The sequence below is a fragment of the Diadema antillarum genome, unplaced genomic scaffold, assembly GCF_040938485.1.
Source record: "Diadema antillarum isolate AM-2024a unplaced genomic scaffold, OU_Dant_1.0 seq00000823_RagTag, whole genome shotgun sequence".
NCBI lineage: Eukaryota > Metazoa > Echinodermata > Echinoidea > Diadematoida > Diadematidae > Diadema > Diadema antillarum.
Genome location: NW_027271700.1, coordinates 116777 through 130708, shown reverse-complemented (window position 1 = coordinate 130708; position 13932 = coordinate 116777). Strand labels below are relative to the sequence as shown.

The 13932-nt window shown below is 39.7% G+C and overlaps 1 protein-coding gene across 1 annotated transcript; it reads right to left on the bottom strand.

The window, feature by feature from the left end:
• Positions 1–3498: 3498 nt before the first annotated feature.
• On the bottom strand, positions 3499–13932 carry LOC139739985 (uridylate-specific endoribonuclease D-like). Its single transcript, XM_071650583.1, has 8 exons — positions 13848–13932; positions 11974–12096; positions 10091–10216; positions 9465–9587; positions 8331–8463; positions 5561–5757; positions 4289–4509; positions 3499–3732 (listed from the first exon to the last, which is right to left on the bottom strand). Exons 1-8 carry the CDS (start codon positions 13909–13911, stop codon positions 3499–3501), a joined length of 1221 nt encoding a protein of 406 aa, XP_071506684.1. The 5' UTR covers positions 13912–13932.

The following is a 13932-nucleotide window of genomic DNA, read 5'->3' as shown; positions in this document are numbered from 1 at the left end:
AATCCTTACAAAGGTGAAAACCGCCTCCTCTTGTTGAAAGTTCTACACCGACTCGGATCGAGGTCGATTCCATGACAGTTCTGCAGCACTGCTCCCGTGAAATATCTAACCAGTGCTATAACCCTGTAATAAAAGCTATATCCCTCACCCTAATCCTAATCCTCACATCAAACTAAAACCAAAACCCAAGCAAAACTCTTACCCTATAGTCCTAACTCCGTGGAGAAATTAAGACCGGTCTGGAGCAATTATTAGGGAGCTTTAGATTTTAGACGCGCGGACGTTCAGAGGGAAAAAAACATGGTCTGAGCGTGCGCAGTAGCGCACGTCAAGTTACTGCGCACGCTCAGAACATGTTTTTTTTTTCCCTCTGAACGTCCGCGCGTCTAAAATCTAAAGCTCCTTATTGTTGCAAGAGCTGCTGCAAGTGTCTGTCACCCTTGAGGCCATCTTAGCCGTAGGACAATACAAAGAAATAAAGTTATGAAAAGAATTTCATAAATCTTCCTCTGGTATGACAAGCACACATTCTATTGAACTGTTCTGTATACTAAAAGAAGTGAAGAACATTTTTTATGCTTAATGGAGAAATGGGTCAAGTGCTTTTTTGCTGTATACTGCTTTCACTTCTTCGAGTGGTTTGTGTGACAGATATTGTATTTTTTGTCTCAATAAATTAATAAGTTTTTAACTTATCTGTACTGAAAGGCATCACTGTCAGTTGTTGTTCTTTTGAATGGATTTTTTTTTTCACATGAGTCATGTTATTATGATTTTTCACATCACTATATACCTTCTTAAATTTGCATTTTGTGATCGTATCAGATATCGTTGATCCATGAATTTGTGCAAAATTTGAGAAATGCGTATTCTTTTTCTTTCATTTCTGGTCAAGTTAGATGAAACTCGTACGTTCTTCAATGTACTGAATCACCAGAATCTTTGATATGCAATCTTGACTTCATGATCAAATGCTAGGGCCTACATACCACCAGGAGTCACTCGGGTTTCAGAATTGCCGTAATTACACGTCAGTAAGCATAGAACAACCAATATGGTGATGCGAGCACCTATAAACAATATTATACGATCGTATCTAGATTTAGTTCATGTTTTAGACTGCCAACTTTGTCAAGGAGCTGGATCGTGATGGAGTTGACTGACCAGTTTAGAGACTTTGGACCTACCTTCTGGTCGGTCCAATCATCTAACGTTTTTGAGATACATCGGCGTTATCTCGACATTGACAGCTGTAATTGATCTCAAGCAACACAGAAACACGCAGACCCACATGTACACGCACACGCACATACACACACACACACACACACACACACACACACACACACACACACACACACACACAGAAACATTAAAAAGCCTTGCAGATTGCGCTACACCTACGTGCATTATGAATCATCTGTGCGTGTTCATGTCTCCATTAACCCTTCAGACACCAGCACCTGCAAAGTAGGGCCAACCATTGATATTGTACGCAATTTATTTGCCTATGGTAGTGACAGAGTTGGCAATGCCAATCGATCTTCATAATTGACTTTAATGGAAAGAGAAAATATCTAGCGAACTGATTGGAAGTTTCACTGAGAGTTTCACACCTGTAGATAATCATCCATGGATACACTGGTTAAAAAAAAGAAAGAAAAAAAAATCATTTTTTTTTCTTAGGAACTAACTTGTTCTTATACTTCTACTTACTTCTGCTACTACTACTATTACTACTATTACTACTCCTAATGATGATAATGATGATAGTAATAATGATAATAATAATGATAATAATAAAGTGATGATTAAAGTCATTATCATTATTATCATGATTATAATTATCATCATTATCATAATTATTATGGCTGTACAGCTCAACAAAGCTATATCTCTAGTTACGCTATACCTCTTGGAGATTTTGATGTAGAATTGTAAGTAATAAAGTTTCATCTTTTGCACATGTGATTTTTTTTTCAGTGTAATAATCTCTGGTTGTAAGAACGAGTGTACGGTAAAAATATGAAAAAAGATACACACAGACTTGTAATGAACAAGCAAAGTAATTTGCAAAGTGATTTGTGTGCAGGGATTTTTCCAGGGTTTTTGTTTCAGGTTCGATAGTTAGGTCATTCTAGTAGGTCCATGGTTAGGTTTTGTCTCAATTTGTTTTGTAATTCCGCTTCTTACATAATAATGATAGTGTATCAATCATCATGTTTGTTGTATGACGTGCGTATGTGGAAAGGGGGGGGGGGAGGGGAGGACTGCACTCAACAAGCATTGCTCTTTAGCATTCCTCCCCATTTCCTGCAGTTCCGTATACTTTTGATATTCTCAAACTTATACTTTTCTTTTATTATATATTGTGATTGTGATGTGATTTATGTATTCAATTTCTGTAAAATATTTATGTGTTTCTTCTGAAAAAAGGAATGAATATTGAATGAATGAATGAATGAATGAATGAATGAATGAATGAATGAAAGAATGAATGAAGGAATGCATGCATGAATGCATGAATGAAAAAGGACTCAGAAATGTCACAAGTACGACATCACGTTTGTTGGAATCATTTTAATTGTTCACTTCAAAGGTAAGCCGACATGGAAGCCAAATGAAATTCAATGATGACTTTACCCTGATCCACTTGGTAGTTAATCTGGTTTGCTATGTTAACAATGTTGGAATCGTCGAATGCCAACTGATCATACATCAACCCAATGTTTAGAATAAAACAGTTAACACGTGCCTCCGAGATAAACAACAAGAGGCAAGATGACACGAGAATTTATTCTACCGACTAAACAAAATGGTCGTTGTATGAACAAAATGGTAGTCTGTATGAATGAACCCGGTATTTTTCAAGCGGTTAACGTTTATTGCAACTTGCCCATGAAGAGTGCGAAATATTATAATTACCGTCTTCCTTATGAATAATGATTTAAATCAAGTAGTGATGTAAGGGGGCATACTGCGCCGTTTTCGGGTGGAAACTTTTCAAAGATCTGTTTGTGGATAGGTATCACTAGAATAATTTTCTTACATGTTGTGAACACCATAATTTACTTATCTTAATAGCTGCTGGAAGGAAAACAATCAACTAACAAAAATGATGAACACAGATTTTTTTTTTTTAAATCACAAATTCATAAAACCTTTTACGGCCCATTTTAGGTAAATAAGGTAAGGTAAACGATTCTGATCATTGTCGATACCACTATTATTCAATCATTGCTATTGTAATCTCTGTATGCCCCATGTTTGATCGAGATCACACTGTTGACGACACAGCTAGGACCGTCTTCGTGAAACGAGAATGAGTATATAGAGTTCCTATCATTGGCAACCATCGCTTCCTTTCATATTGTTGACATTAATTTAAAAGCCCACTCGAGTCATAACGAGGAGAAAGCCAAGATTAAGTCATCGAGATCGTTTCGCCTAGTATTTATCTGGGCCGGCAGCTCTGCCCCGGCAGCAGCTGCTCCTCCGTTACACGGAGAAGTAGGCGGAGCCAATGTAAAAGCTTTCGTAGTCCCAAGTCTGCACCCGCTGGGTGTGGCCATTGAGGGTGAAAGTGCTGATGGTGTTTGGGTTTTCCACGAAGCAGGCAGTGAAGACAGCCAGCTCGAACTCGGGACTGGCGCCGTAGATGATGGAAGCAAGCTCCTTGTAGTACGACGCATTGCCCTCATCCAGTCGGAACTGCATCAGTATTTGATTCGGCTATAAGACGCACACACACATACACACGTACATAAACAAACAGACACACAAACAAACAAACAAACAAACAGATATAGAGAGAAATGATATATGATGTATAGGCATCCAGGTTACCAAACTCTGACGATCCTTATATATTCACACTTAATGTTACCATTAAGCTAGTAAACCTACTTCTATTTATTTTCTACCGTAGGCCTATAACGCCTACTTCAAATGAACCGGTGTTGTGCCCATCAGAGAAAGTTAGACAGCGCAATTAATACATAATGTAGCCTACATACTTTGTTTTCATAAAACAGAAACCATAAATACCACAAGAACAATAACAGCAACGATGAATAGCCACAAAGACCAAATCTAAATATGTCATGGCGATTGAACATTGTTGGTAAAACATCTTGTCCAACGAATACGGATGAACCCATTAGGTTGGAGTCGAATCCAGGACCTTGTGTTTGGTAGTCCCAGAGCCCCATCCACTATGCCCCATTGCTCCCACAATGCCGACAGGACGACAGCCTATAGAGCTGCATATAATCCCTCATCCTCTCACCTCGTTGTCACTGGTGTAGCCATAGTAGTTGACCGTTGACTCCAGCTCGTCCAAGTAGAAGGCCAGCCAGTTGTGGTAGCCGCTGACCTTTCCGTTCTTGACCTCTCCGACGAAAGTGTGCTCGAAGCCAGACGAGTCGATGGTTCCACCAGACCTTGTGTAGAGGTCAAACCAGATACTCTTCACATAGTCCCGGAACTCCGACGACGATGCAAAATATCCTAAAAAGGCCAAAACATGAAGCTAAACTTTCGATACCCTTCACATGCGTTGAAGATTAGCTTTATACACTGTTCTCACTTCTCACACTAGTATTAAGGATAAAGAAAGTACACTGATCAAAGCGCTCTGCATCTTTTACCACCCGTTGTTGGTAGTTACAATAGCAACAATCCGCGTCCTCACTGATCGGATGCGGTTCGCTTGTTGCCATGCCGAGTAAATTTAGTAATGCACTTATGACAATTACTGAATAACTACCCCTTTATGGAATGCATGCAAGAAGTCTAGCACAGTTAGAAGGCCTTACTTTACTCTGCCAGACCAATCGAGTCATTTTGTTCATAATGAAGTTTGTTTTGATTCGATTTGATTTGACTTGAGACGGATTTGAAGATCTTGTATTTCTTCGGATTTCTGACTGCTGTGAGAACATTGACCTCAAAGCGCTCTGCATCTGCCCATATGGCGGAGTTGCGCCTATCAAATTAGCAAGATCATCGTCTTCACGTCGGACATTGTAACATTAGATGATAGTAACGGTAAAAAAAACCTGAGATCCTTGGTCTCTGAAAGAGGTTCCTAGTATCTTAAAGGGATAGTACAGTTTTGGTGGAGATGAAAATTTGGCTTTGAAATTTTTGCGAGATACCAAGAAAACACTTACGATATAGTACAGAGCATACCATCTTAAGAGGAATTCAAAGTTTATTTGATGAAAATCGGGTTTGGAATAACTGAAACATCCTAAAATAAAGTAAAACAAAGCGATCGTAATAAAGTGTGGGTCCCACACTTTATTAGAATTACTCTATTTTGGATATCTCAGCCATTTCAAAACCAATTTTCATCAAATAAACGTTGAATTCCTCATAGAATTACATTCTCTTTCATATTTCATAAGAGGTTTCTCATTACCTCACCAAAAAAATGTTAGAAACCTGAAATTAGGTCTCAGCCAAAACTATACGATCCCTTTAATGATATGGGCAATGATGGGGTATCAAAGATGATGTTCGGGGAGAATAAATAAGTTACGAAAACCCTCATTACCGTTGTCGATCATATACTGGGTTGTCAAGCTCATAACTTCGGTGCTGTAGATATCGTCCAGGAAGTTTTCAATTTCTTGGTTTTCGTTGGATGTGGTGGTGTCTTGGGTGCCGGTGAACCGGTTGTAGTTGTCCAAGAGTGCCATGAATGAAGGCCATGTGCCAGTCAGCTTTGCCTCGTTCACGTAAGTGAAAAGACTGAATGGGAGAGATTGAACCATTTTTGTTTGTTTGTTTGTTTGTTTGTTTTTTACAAGGTAGTGATATATGACTTTGGACGAGTTTAATAAATAGATAACTAGGTAAGTTCAAGGCTTTGTATGGTCACAACCTCCAAAATCAGCTTGCTCGGCGACCGGTCGGCGAGTTTTTAGCCACTTTAGGTCGGGCACCTACCGGTGACCAACCAGTGGCCAACCGGTCGCCACTGATTTTTAGTGCATCGGTCGGTGGACGCTGAAGTTATAACTCGCTGCAGAAATTATGCGATGTCCAAGCAATAACCGCCGAACAACCGAACAAGAATAGTAAAACAAAAAATGACAAGAGCACAAAAGAAAAACAAAGGACCAGATGGGAGGAGGAGCCAGGGCAATCTGGAAGAGGCAGGGGGAGGGATAGAGGCAAGGAAACCCCAACAGCGATTTCGTAAAAATTGGCCGGTGGCCGGTGGGACATCGTCCAGTTGCCGGTCGGGTATCACTCGGTGACTGCTAGGACTCTGCGCGGAGAAAATCCACATATTTTTCCAAAGTCTTTACCTAAAATTGACCGGTGACCGATGGGAGATCAACAGGACATCGCTCGGGCATCGTTGGCGTATTGCAGCTTGCTCGACATCTCCCAAAATTGCTTGGCGGGGCCAAAATTTCAGCGGCGACCGTGCAGGTTTGCAAATCCGTTGGTTGCCGCTCTTATGGTTGTGACCTTAGTTCCAGTGAGGCTACGGTCGCAACTTGGGGCGGGATCCGGCCGATTTATAGCCTGCTCGGTCAGCGCTGGAATGAAGGCATTGCCCAACGATTTTTGGAGAAGTCCTGAGGGCTGTAAAACCCTAGCGAATGCCCGAGCGATGCCCTTTCGATTTCCCGTCGATCACCGGTCGATTTTACGTCAAAACTTGCCGAAAATAGGGGGTTCTCCCTCCGCGCAGAGTCCGACCGGTCACCGAGTGATGACCCACCGGTCCGGCAACTGGACAGTGGAAAATTTCTCACTAGCTACCTGGGTATGTATGTGACTGCAGCCCCTTGGCCATCAACAACAACGCCTTTGCTCTGCATCTGAGATGGCAACGAGGTCGACAATGCCACTGATTCTACTTCAACGACTACGAAAGCGAGGGTCACATGCCAACACTTTTGTGAACACATGAGTACGTGAAAGGCTGTATACGAATAGATAACTTTCCTTCTACCTTATTCTCCTCAGAACAGAGTTTGATTCGTAAAAAAGGGATAAAACTGAAGTTAAAGATTTAAGCATTAAATTACGAACTTTCAACCACAGTTTGTGGAACCGAAGATTAGTAACAGATAGAAAATAGGAAGTCAAATAGATAGGAAGGAGAAACCAATATGAAAAAAAAAATTGTAATCACTCCTAGATTAGAATGTTCCAAAATATCTTTCCTTTCTACCCTACATTTACCATGCTTTGTATTTCCTATTTAATTCCCTATTTTTATTATCCACATATCTGTCATTCATCACGTCTTCATTCAAGAGACTGTATCAACATAACAACCCTTTTTCATTAAAAAAGTGTTCATCGTAAAAGTTTTCATCTCTATCCGCACGAAAGTTGCTGTTCCTGTCGTTCCTTTCCGCGATGTTGCTAGCAGTGTCGTTTTCTGCACGGGCTACCTCTGAGATGACCAGGTGGAAGCTGCAGATGCTTGTTTCTTCTTTCAGGGGGACAAGGTGGTAGGGTTTCCTTGCATCTATCTCTCCCCTGCCTCTATCAGATAGCCCTAGCTGGTTGTTCCCTAAATCACTCGACAGCATCCACTTGATTAGGCCGGTGCCTGGGCAGTTGCTCCTCAGACATGGAGCGTATTTCCGGGGGCGAGTGAAAACTGCATGGGCGTCGCCGCCGAAATTTCAACTCCGCGGTAAATCTTCAGCAGCGACCGAGCGATGTCCTGAAAAATCATTGGTGCCCCGTCGGTGCCCGGCCGAAAATGGCTAATAACTCGCTGCCCGGTCGCCGATAGACTGATTTGGGAGGTTGTGACCGTACAAGCCTTGTAAGTAAGTAAGTGTTAAAGTAAGTAAGTAAGTAAGTAAGTAAGTAAACAAATAGATAAAAGAGAGATAGATAAATAGTTAAACACCAGAAAACTAAATTAATGGAAATCAGTAATCACAACGTTTATTTCTTCGAAAGTCATCATAGATATTCCAACCTCAGAAATCAGCACATAACCCTGCTGGAAAGAACACAGTGTCCCACAGTGTGAGAAACACAGTTTGAAGACATTGTGAACACAGTGTGAAATCTCTTCACACTGTTAATCACACTGTTAAGTTCGTGCGTTTTAACAGCGTGAACACAGTGTGAGTCATCAATTCACAGTGTGAAACAAAGCATTACTATGTGAACACACTGTGAAAACCACACCAGAGTGTGAAATCATCTTCACACTGTTAAATTCGAGCGTTTTCACATAGTTGACTATATGAACACACTGTGAACACACTGTGAACACACTGTGGGACACTTTTTTTTTTTTTTTCCAGTAGGGTATTTCTAACTGTCCTTGAAATTACTTTGCCGGAGAATGATCAATTCGGTCTGAGTAGTCGGTAAGCTTTTCCTGCCTGCTGACGATCAGGTCTGGGTCTTCGAGTCGATTCACGTCAGCGTCCCACAGGGCCTGGAACAGCGTATTCAGGTCACCCCCTCCAGGGGCTGGGGACAAAAGAAAGCCGTATACTACAAGAGGGGCCCATGGAAGACCGGAAGTGACAATCATAGTCACTAGTGAAAATGGGCTACTCTCCGTATGTTTTTTTTCCTTGACCTTTATGTAAAACATTTTTCTTACTCTATGGAATATGTTGGTTTCTATAATACGGAAATAAAACACACAAACAAGGGGCAGAGAGCATGCGCATGCTGTCTCTTTTATATTTGATTATAATTATGCGGTTGCCAAAATTGGAGGAAGATAATTGTGAGAGACGCATGAAGTTCGGCTGACTAAGAAAAGATATTTGAGTCACCAAACCACACACACACATGTGCACAGTGACATACGTACCATATCGCTCTATCTTTCTAATTTATAACTGTACAATGTATATACCCTATATTTTCATTTTATTTTCCTATAGAGTTCTTGTATCTTGGCTTTGTGACACACTACATTTGCATTATGTCTAAAAACAACAACAACGATAACAACGAATAATCACTAAGAAGAAAATGATAAAAGACTGACCAAACCCTTTCCCTTATTTACTACGAAAGGCCACAAATGGGTCCTCTACATGAACAGTGTTCTATCAACGTCATGATACAATCTTTGCAGGATTGGTAAAATTCCTTCTACGGTATTTTGTTCTGCATCGACCGTTTGAGTAGGAATCGAAAAACCCTGAAGAAGAAAAATCAAATCGTATTAGACACTTGTCATGTGTCAAATACCTAGCTACGTACACTTTTTTTCAACATTCCATGCCATAGGCATATTTTGCTTATATAATTCATAACCGTTCTATTCAACTCCGCTTCGCGTAGCTGAATAGAACGGTTAAACTTGCATGCTCTTGTAATATTCAGAACCATAGCACTCATAAACACTAATTATTTGTATAATATAAAAACAGTAAGCCTATATATCACGTAGCAGACATATCTTACATCTACAGCCAGTAACTGCTGAGTTTCAGGAACTTTACCTGAACAATGATCATCGTAGTCCGTGCAACAGTTGCCGTAGTTCTTGCACTGGTCGTTGCAGTGACACTGGTTGGTGCTGTCGTAATCCTCGCCACATCGGCCGCTGCAGGAGTCAGGGGAACCTGAAGAAGAAAATTGTAATCGCACATGCAATTTATGAAATTATATATCATGCAACAGACAGATTTTTTCATCTATCGCCAGTCAGTCTCAGGAAACGTTACCTGAGCAGTGATCATTATAGTCCGAGCAACAGTCGTCGTAGTCCTTGCACAAGTCATCGCAGTGGCACGACTGGGTTCAATCTGTCGTAACCCTCACCACAACGGCCGTTGCAGGAGTTGGAGGAACCTGACGAAATTGGAATTGCATTGCCAATACATTTATACGCATCATACAACAGTGGAGGATCCAGAGGGGGGGGGGGGGGGGGGGGGGGCGCACCGGGCGCGCGCCCCCTCTTTATTTTGTTGTTAAAAAAAAAAAAAAAAAAGATGAAACCCGGAAGTAGCACCAGAAATATTGTTTGCCCCCCCCCCCCTTTACGGAATTCCTGGATCCGCCCCTGCACAATAGAATTATTTTTCATCTGCCGGTAAGTTTCATTATTCTCAGGGAACGTTACCTGAGCAGTAATCATCATAATCTCCGCAACAGTTGCCGTAATTCGTGCACAAGTCGTTGCAGTGGCACGGGTTGCTGCTGTCGTAGTTCTCACCACATCGGCCATTGGCACAGGAATAGGAGGATCCTGTCAAAGTGAAATCGAATAGTATTTAGATATGTATAACTGTATGTATACGTAAAACACGTATGAATACCATACAATATTAATGAAGAGTTTGTTCGCAAAAACCAGTAAGTCCATATTTGACAAATGGAGATACATGTATTTGCGATTAAAGGTCAAGAAAAATAAAGAGAATAAAAAGAAAACATTTGCTTCTATTGACCATAACTTCAGAAAATCTACCTTTATATGTAATGACCATGCATTTAAAAGTTATTATTTTGTACTTTATGATAGAGGCCGTACTTCAAAATCTTAAAAAATGGACTTATCGGTTTTTGCGAATGCTCCATCTACTGCGAGGAAAATTGCCGTATAATTGTATAATTCTAATTGTACAAGTCTGTAAGTCGTTGCAAAAGGACGTATGACTGCTGTCCCATATAGTTCTCGCAATATCGGCAGTTGTCGCATAGGGATAGGAGGGTCCAGTATAAGCTCACCGTAAAACGAATTATAGGGGCTGAATTTTGTAGAGTGCGCAAGATAAAGGTAAAACATAGTTCTGGTACGCCTGTACAAGTATCAAATTTCGCTGCAAAATGTACACGTATACCTAAGAAATGTGTGGAATAACGCTGTAATAACAAGATATTCCCTGGGTAACGACGAAAATGCGAAATACAGTGTATTAACCAAATCGGGGTCAGGCTGACTCGGACTCTGGGACAACTCGGCCTCGCTTTGACGGCGGGGCCGAGTTGTCCCTCAGGATTGCACAGTATTGTACTATGGGACCGCTTCGCGTTCTGGCTGGTCGCAGTTATGGGCCGAGTTGATACAACGCGCATACAAAATGAACGTGCGCCTAAATATGGAAATCACAAACTGCGTGTAATGTATTGTCTGAAATATGGTCGAGTTGTCTCTGAGGCCGAGTTAGCATGATCCTTCTGGAATAAAACTTGGTATACCGACTGTTATTTTGTATCTTAAAAAACTTCGAAACAACTCGTCATCCCGGCAAATCGCGTCAGACAGGTAAGTTTCTTTAGATATACTGCAAGCAAATATGAAATGGTGTAAGACGGATTCTCAAACCCTTACCAGAACTATATTTTCATTTTAAATCATCGAAACGAGATGCATCAGGTTCTGTCGAGTATGGCTGCCGTCTCGCTGTACTGCATTCTCTGAATGCCGAGAACATTTCGAGTCAGGAGACAATTTAGAACCCCGAACTGGCTGATTTTATCATCTGACATCATGACAGCATTATGGCGGTATGGTACAGAACTATGCTACATGTATATTCTTAGAAAGACTTGTTTGAAGTACGACTTTTGAGCAGGAGAAGGTAAGACCAGCAGTAACGTGACATTCACTTGTCATTCTAGCGGAGTTTTCTTACATTTGGACGGGTTCATGACAAAGAGGAAGAAACGATAATTTGATAAGAATTATTATTTTTTAATGACAACGACACTGAAAGAGCGAAAGCACTGCACTGTATACACTGAAGAAAAGTGATACCAGCAAAATGTAGGGCCTACATCACATGACAATACAAATTTAAGCAAAATTGCAATAAATGAAAATAACACTATCAAACTGTCAATAGGTATCATGACAATGATAATAATGTAACTATGAAAATGAAAAAAAAATGAAAATGACAATTTGACGATTATAAGAATAAATCAAAATCACTATACCTGAATTGCGGGGAAAAAAAAGATGATTGTGTAAAGTTGCCCGGAAAATAGCATTATACTCACCGAGACAAAGTGAGTAGTAGTCGCTACAACAGTCTCCGTAGTTCTCACAGGCTGTGTTGCACTGGCAATCCTTTGAGGAGTCATGGCTAGCAAAGCATCGACCGGAACACGATCCCGATGCGTCTAAAATTGAAGTTTAGATATGTCAAAAAATACAACTTCTGATTTATTCAATATCTTGATGGCGCTAAACAGTTGATATAGAAATTACAACAAGAGATCAACTGCAGCAGCTCTTTATTAATCCATATCTAAATAGGATTGTAACCTCAGATGGGAATAATTGGTGTGGCATGAACCATTAAAGAAGGAATCCACTCCAGAATTTTATCAATTCAAAATAAAGAGAAAGAAAAAGAAAGTCCCTGCAGAGCAGTGCAGAAATGATCAAACTCTGATTAGAATTAAGGAAGTTATGACATTATGAAATTTCTTTTTTTTTTTGGGGGGGGGGACACTTTAACTAACTTGATCAGTCGTTATGAATATTCGAGTCAGCAGCTTGAGGATGTCATACTCTATTTCTTGTACATTTTATATACAGAAATGGGGAAAAAATCTCAGGTATCAGCTGTATGAATATCAAACCTGCCTTAAAAGCACCTAAACTAAAAAGGAACAAAATGTTTCCGATATATTTTGATATGGGAATGTGCTTTTAGCTGTACAAGCTAATATAATGCAAGATACATGAAACATTGTTAGGGCATGACATAATCAACTCACTTATTTGAATATTCATAAATAGGGACTGGTCAAGAAATGCTTTCTGAAACAATGTTGAATTTCAAAATGTCATATCTTCCCAATTTCTTTTCCGATTTTTTTTTTGTTTTCATTTTTGAAACGTTATGTCGGGAATTTTCTTGCCTTTCTTTTAGAGTTTATTTAATTTTGGCTGGATTTCCTCTTTAATAAGTTTTACCTCTTCTTAGTGTAGTGTTGGATACTATTATTCACACGTAAAGATTAAACATTAAGTGATTTGCCCATCCAGAGCGACAAAAACAAAATACAAAATCGGACAAAAAACTTCACAACAGGAAATGAAGCACATTTTCCTTACAGAGCATTTTCGATTGCTTACTAAAATAAAATAAATCCAAAGTTAAAAATATTTTTCTGCCAAGTAGTTAGCCTCATCGCCTCATCTAATTTGAATAATTCTTCCGACCATTATCACTTTTTATTCTGCACTCACACACATGCGCACACTCACACACACATATCTGTTTGTTTGAGTTTAATCTTATATTGTATTCAATTTCAGCAAAGTATAGAATTACACAGGTATGGAATTACGCATTGGTACTGTGAAACGAAGTGCACCACGTTATAGGTTTAAGTGCTTTGAGCAATAAGCTGGCAGGTTTAAATGCAACGATTGTTGAATTAGAATCAATTGAATTGAAATCAACATATTATTTCTCACGCTTATACAACAATGAAAGCCAGTAAATATCAATAGATAAAATAATATCAAGAGTAAATACAAGGATGGGGAAATAGATAGCACAAGGTTATATTTTAGAATAAACGACGGAACCAAAACTTACATCTAAAACGAATAGGAGTGTAAAATATGCGATACACAGAGAGAGAGAGAGAGAGAGAGAGAGAGAGAGAGGGAGAGAGGAGATTTCGAGAAATAAATCATATATATATATATATATATATATACACAGTGTGTATGTATATATATATGTATATATATATATATATGTATATATATATATATATAATGATGCACTCTCTAACCCAACAATTGTGATGATTGTAGTATTAGTTTGTTTAAATGCCAATGACCTTAAAAGAGATGAAGATGAGGAATGTAACGATAATAAATCTAGAAACATCTTCACAATAAAACTTACTAGTGAAGTATGACTGCATTGCTATTGCGCATAGCACCAGAAGAAGGGCAATTTTCCTGTCCATCTTGCTGTCTCGTGGGTACGA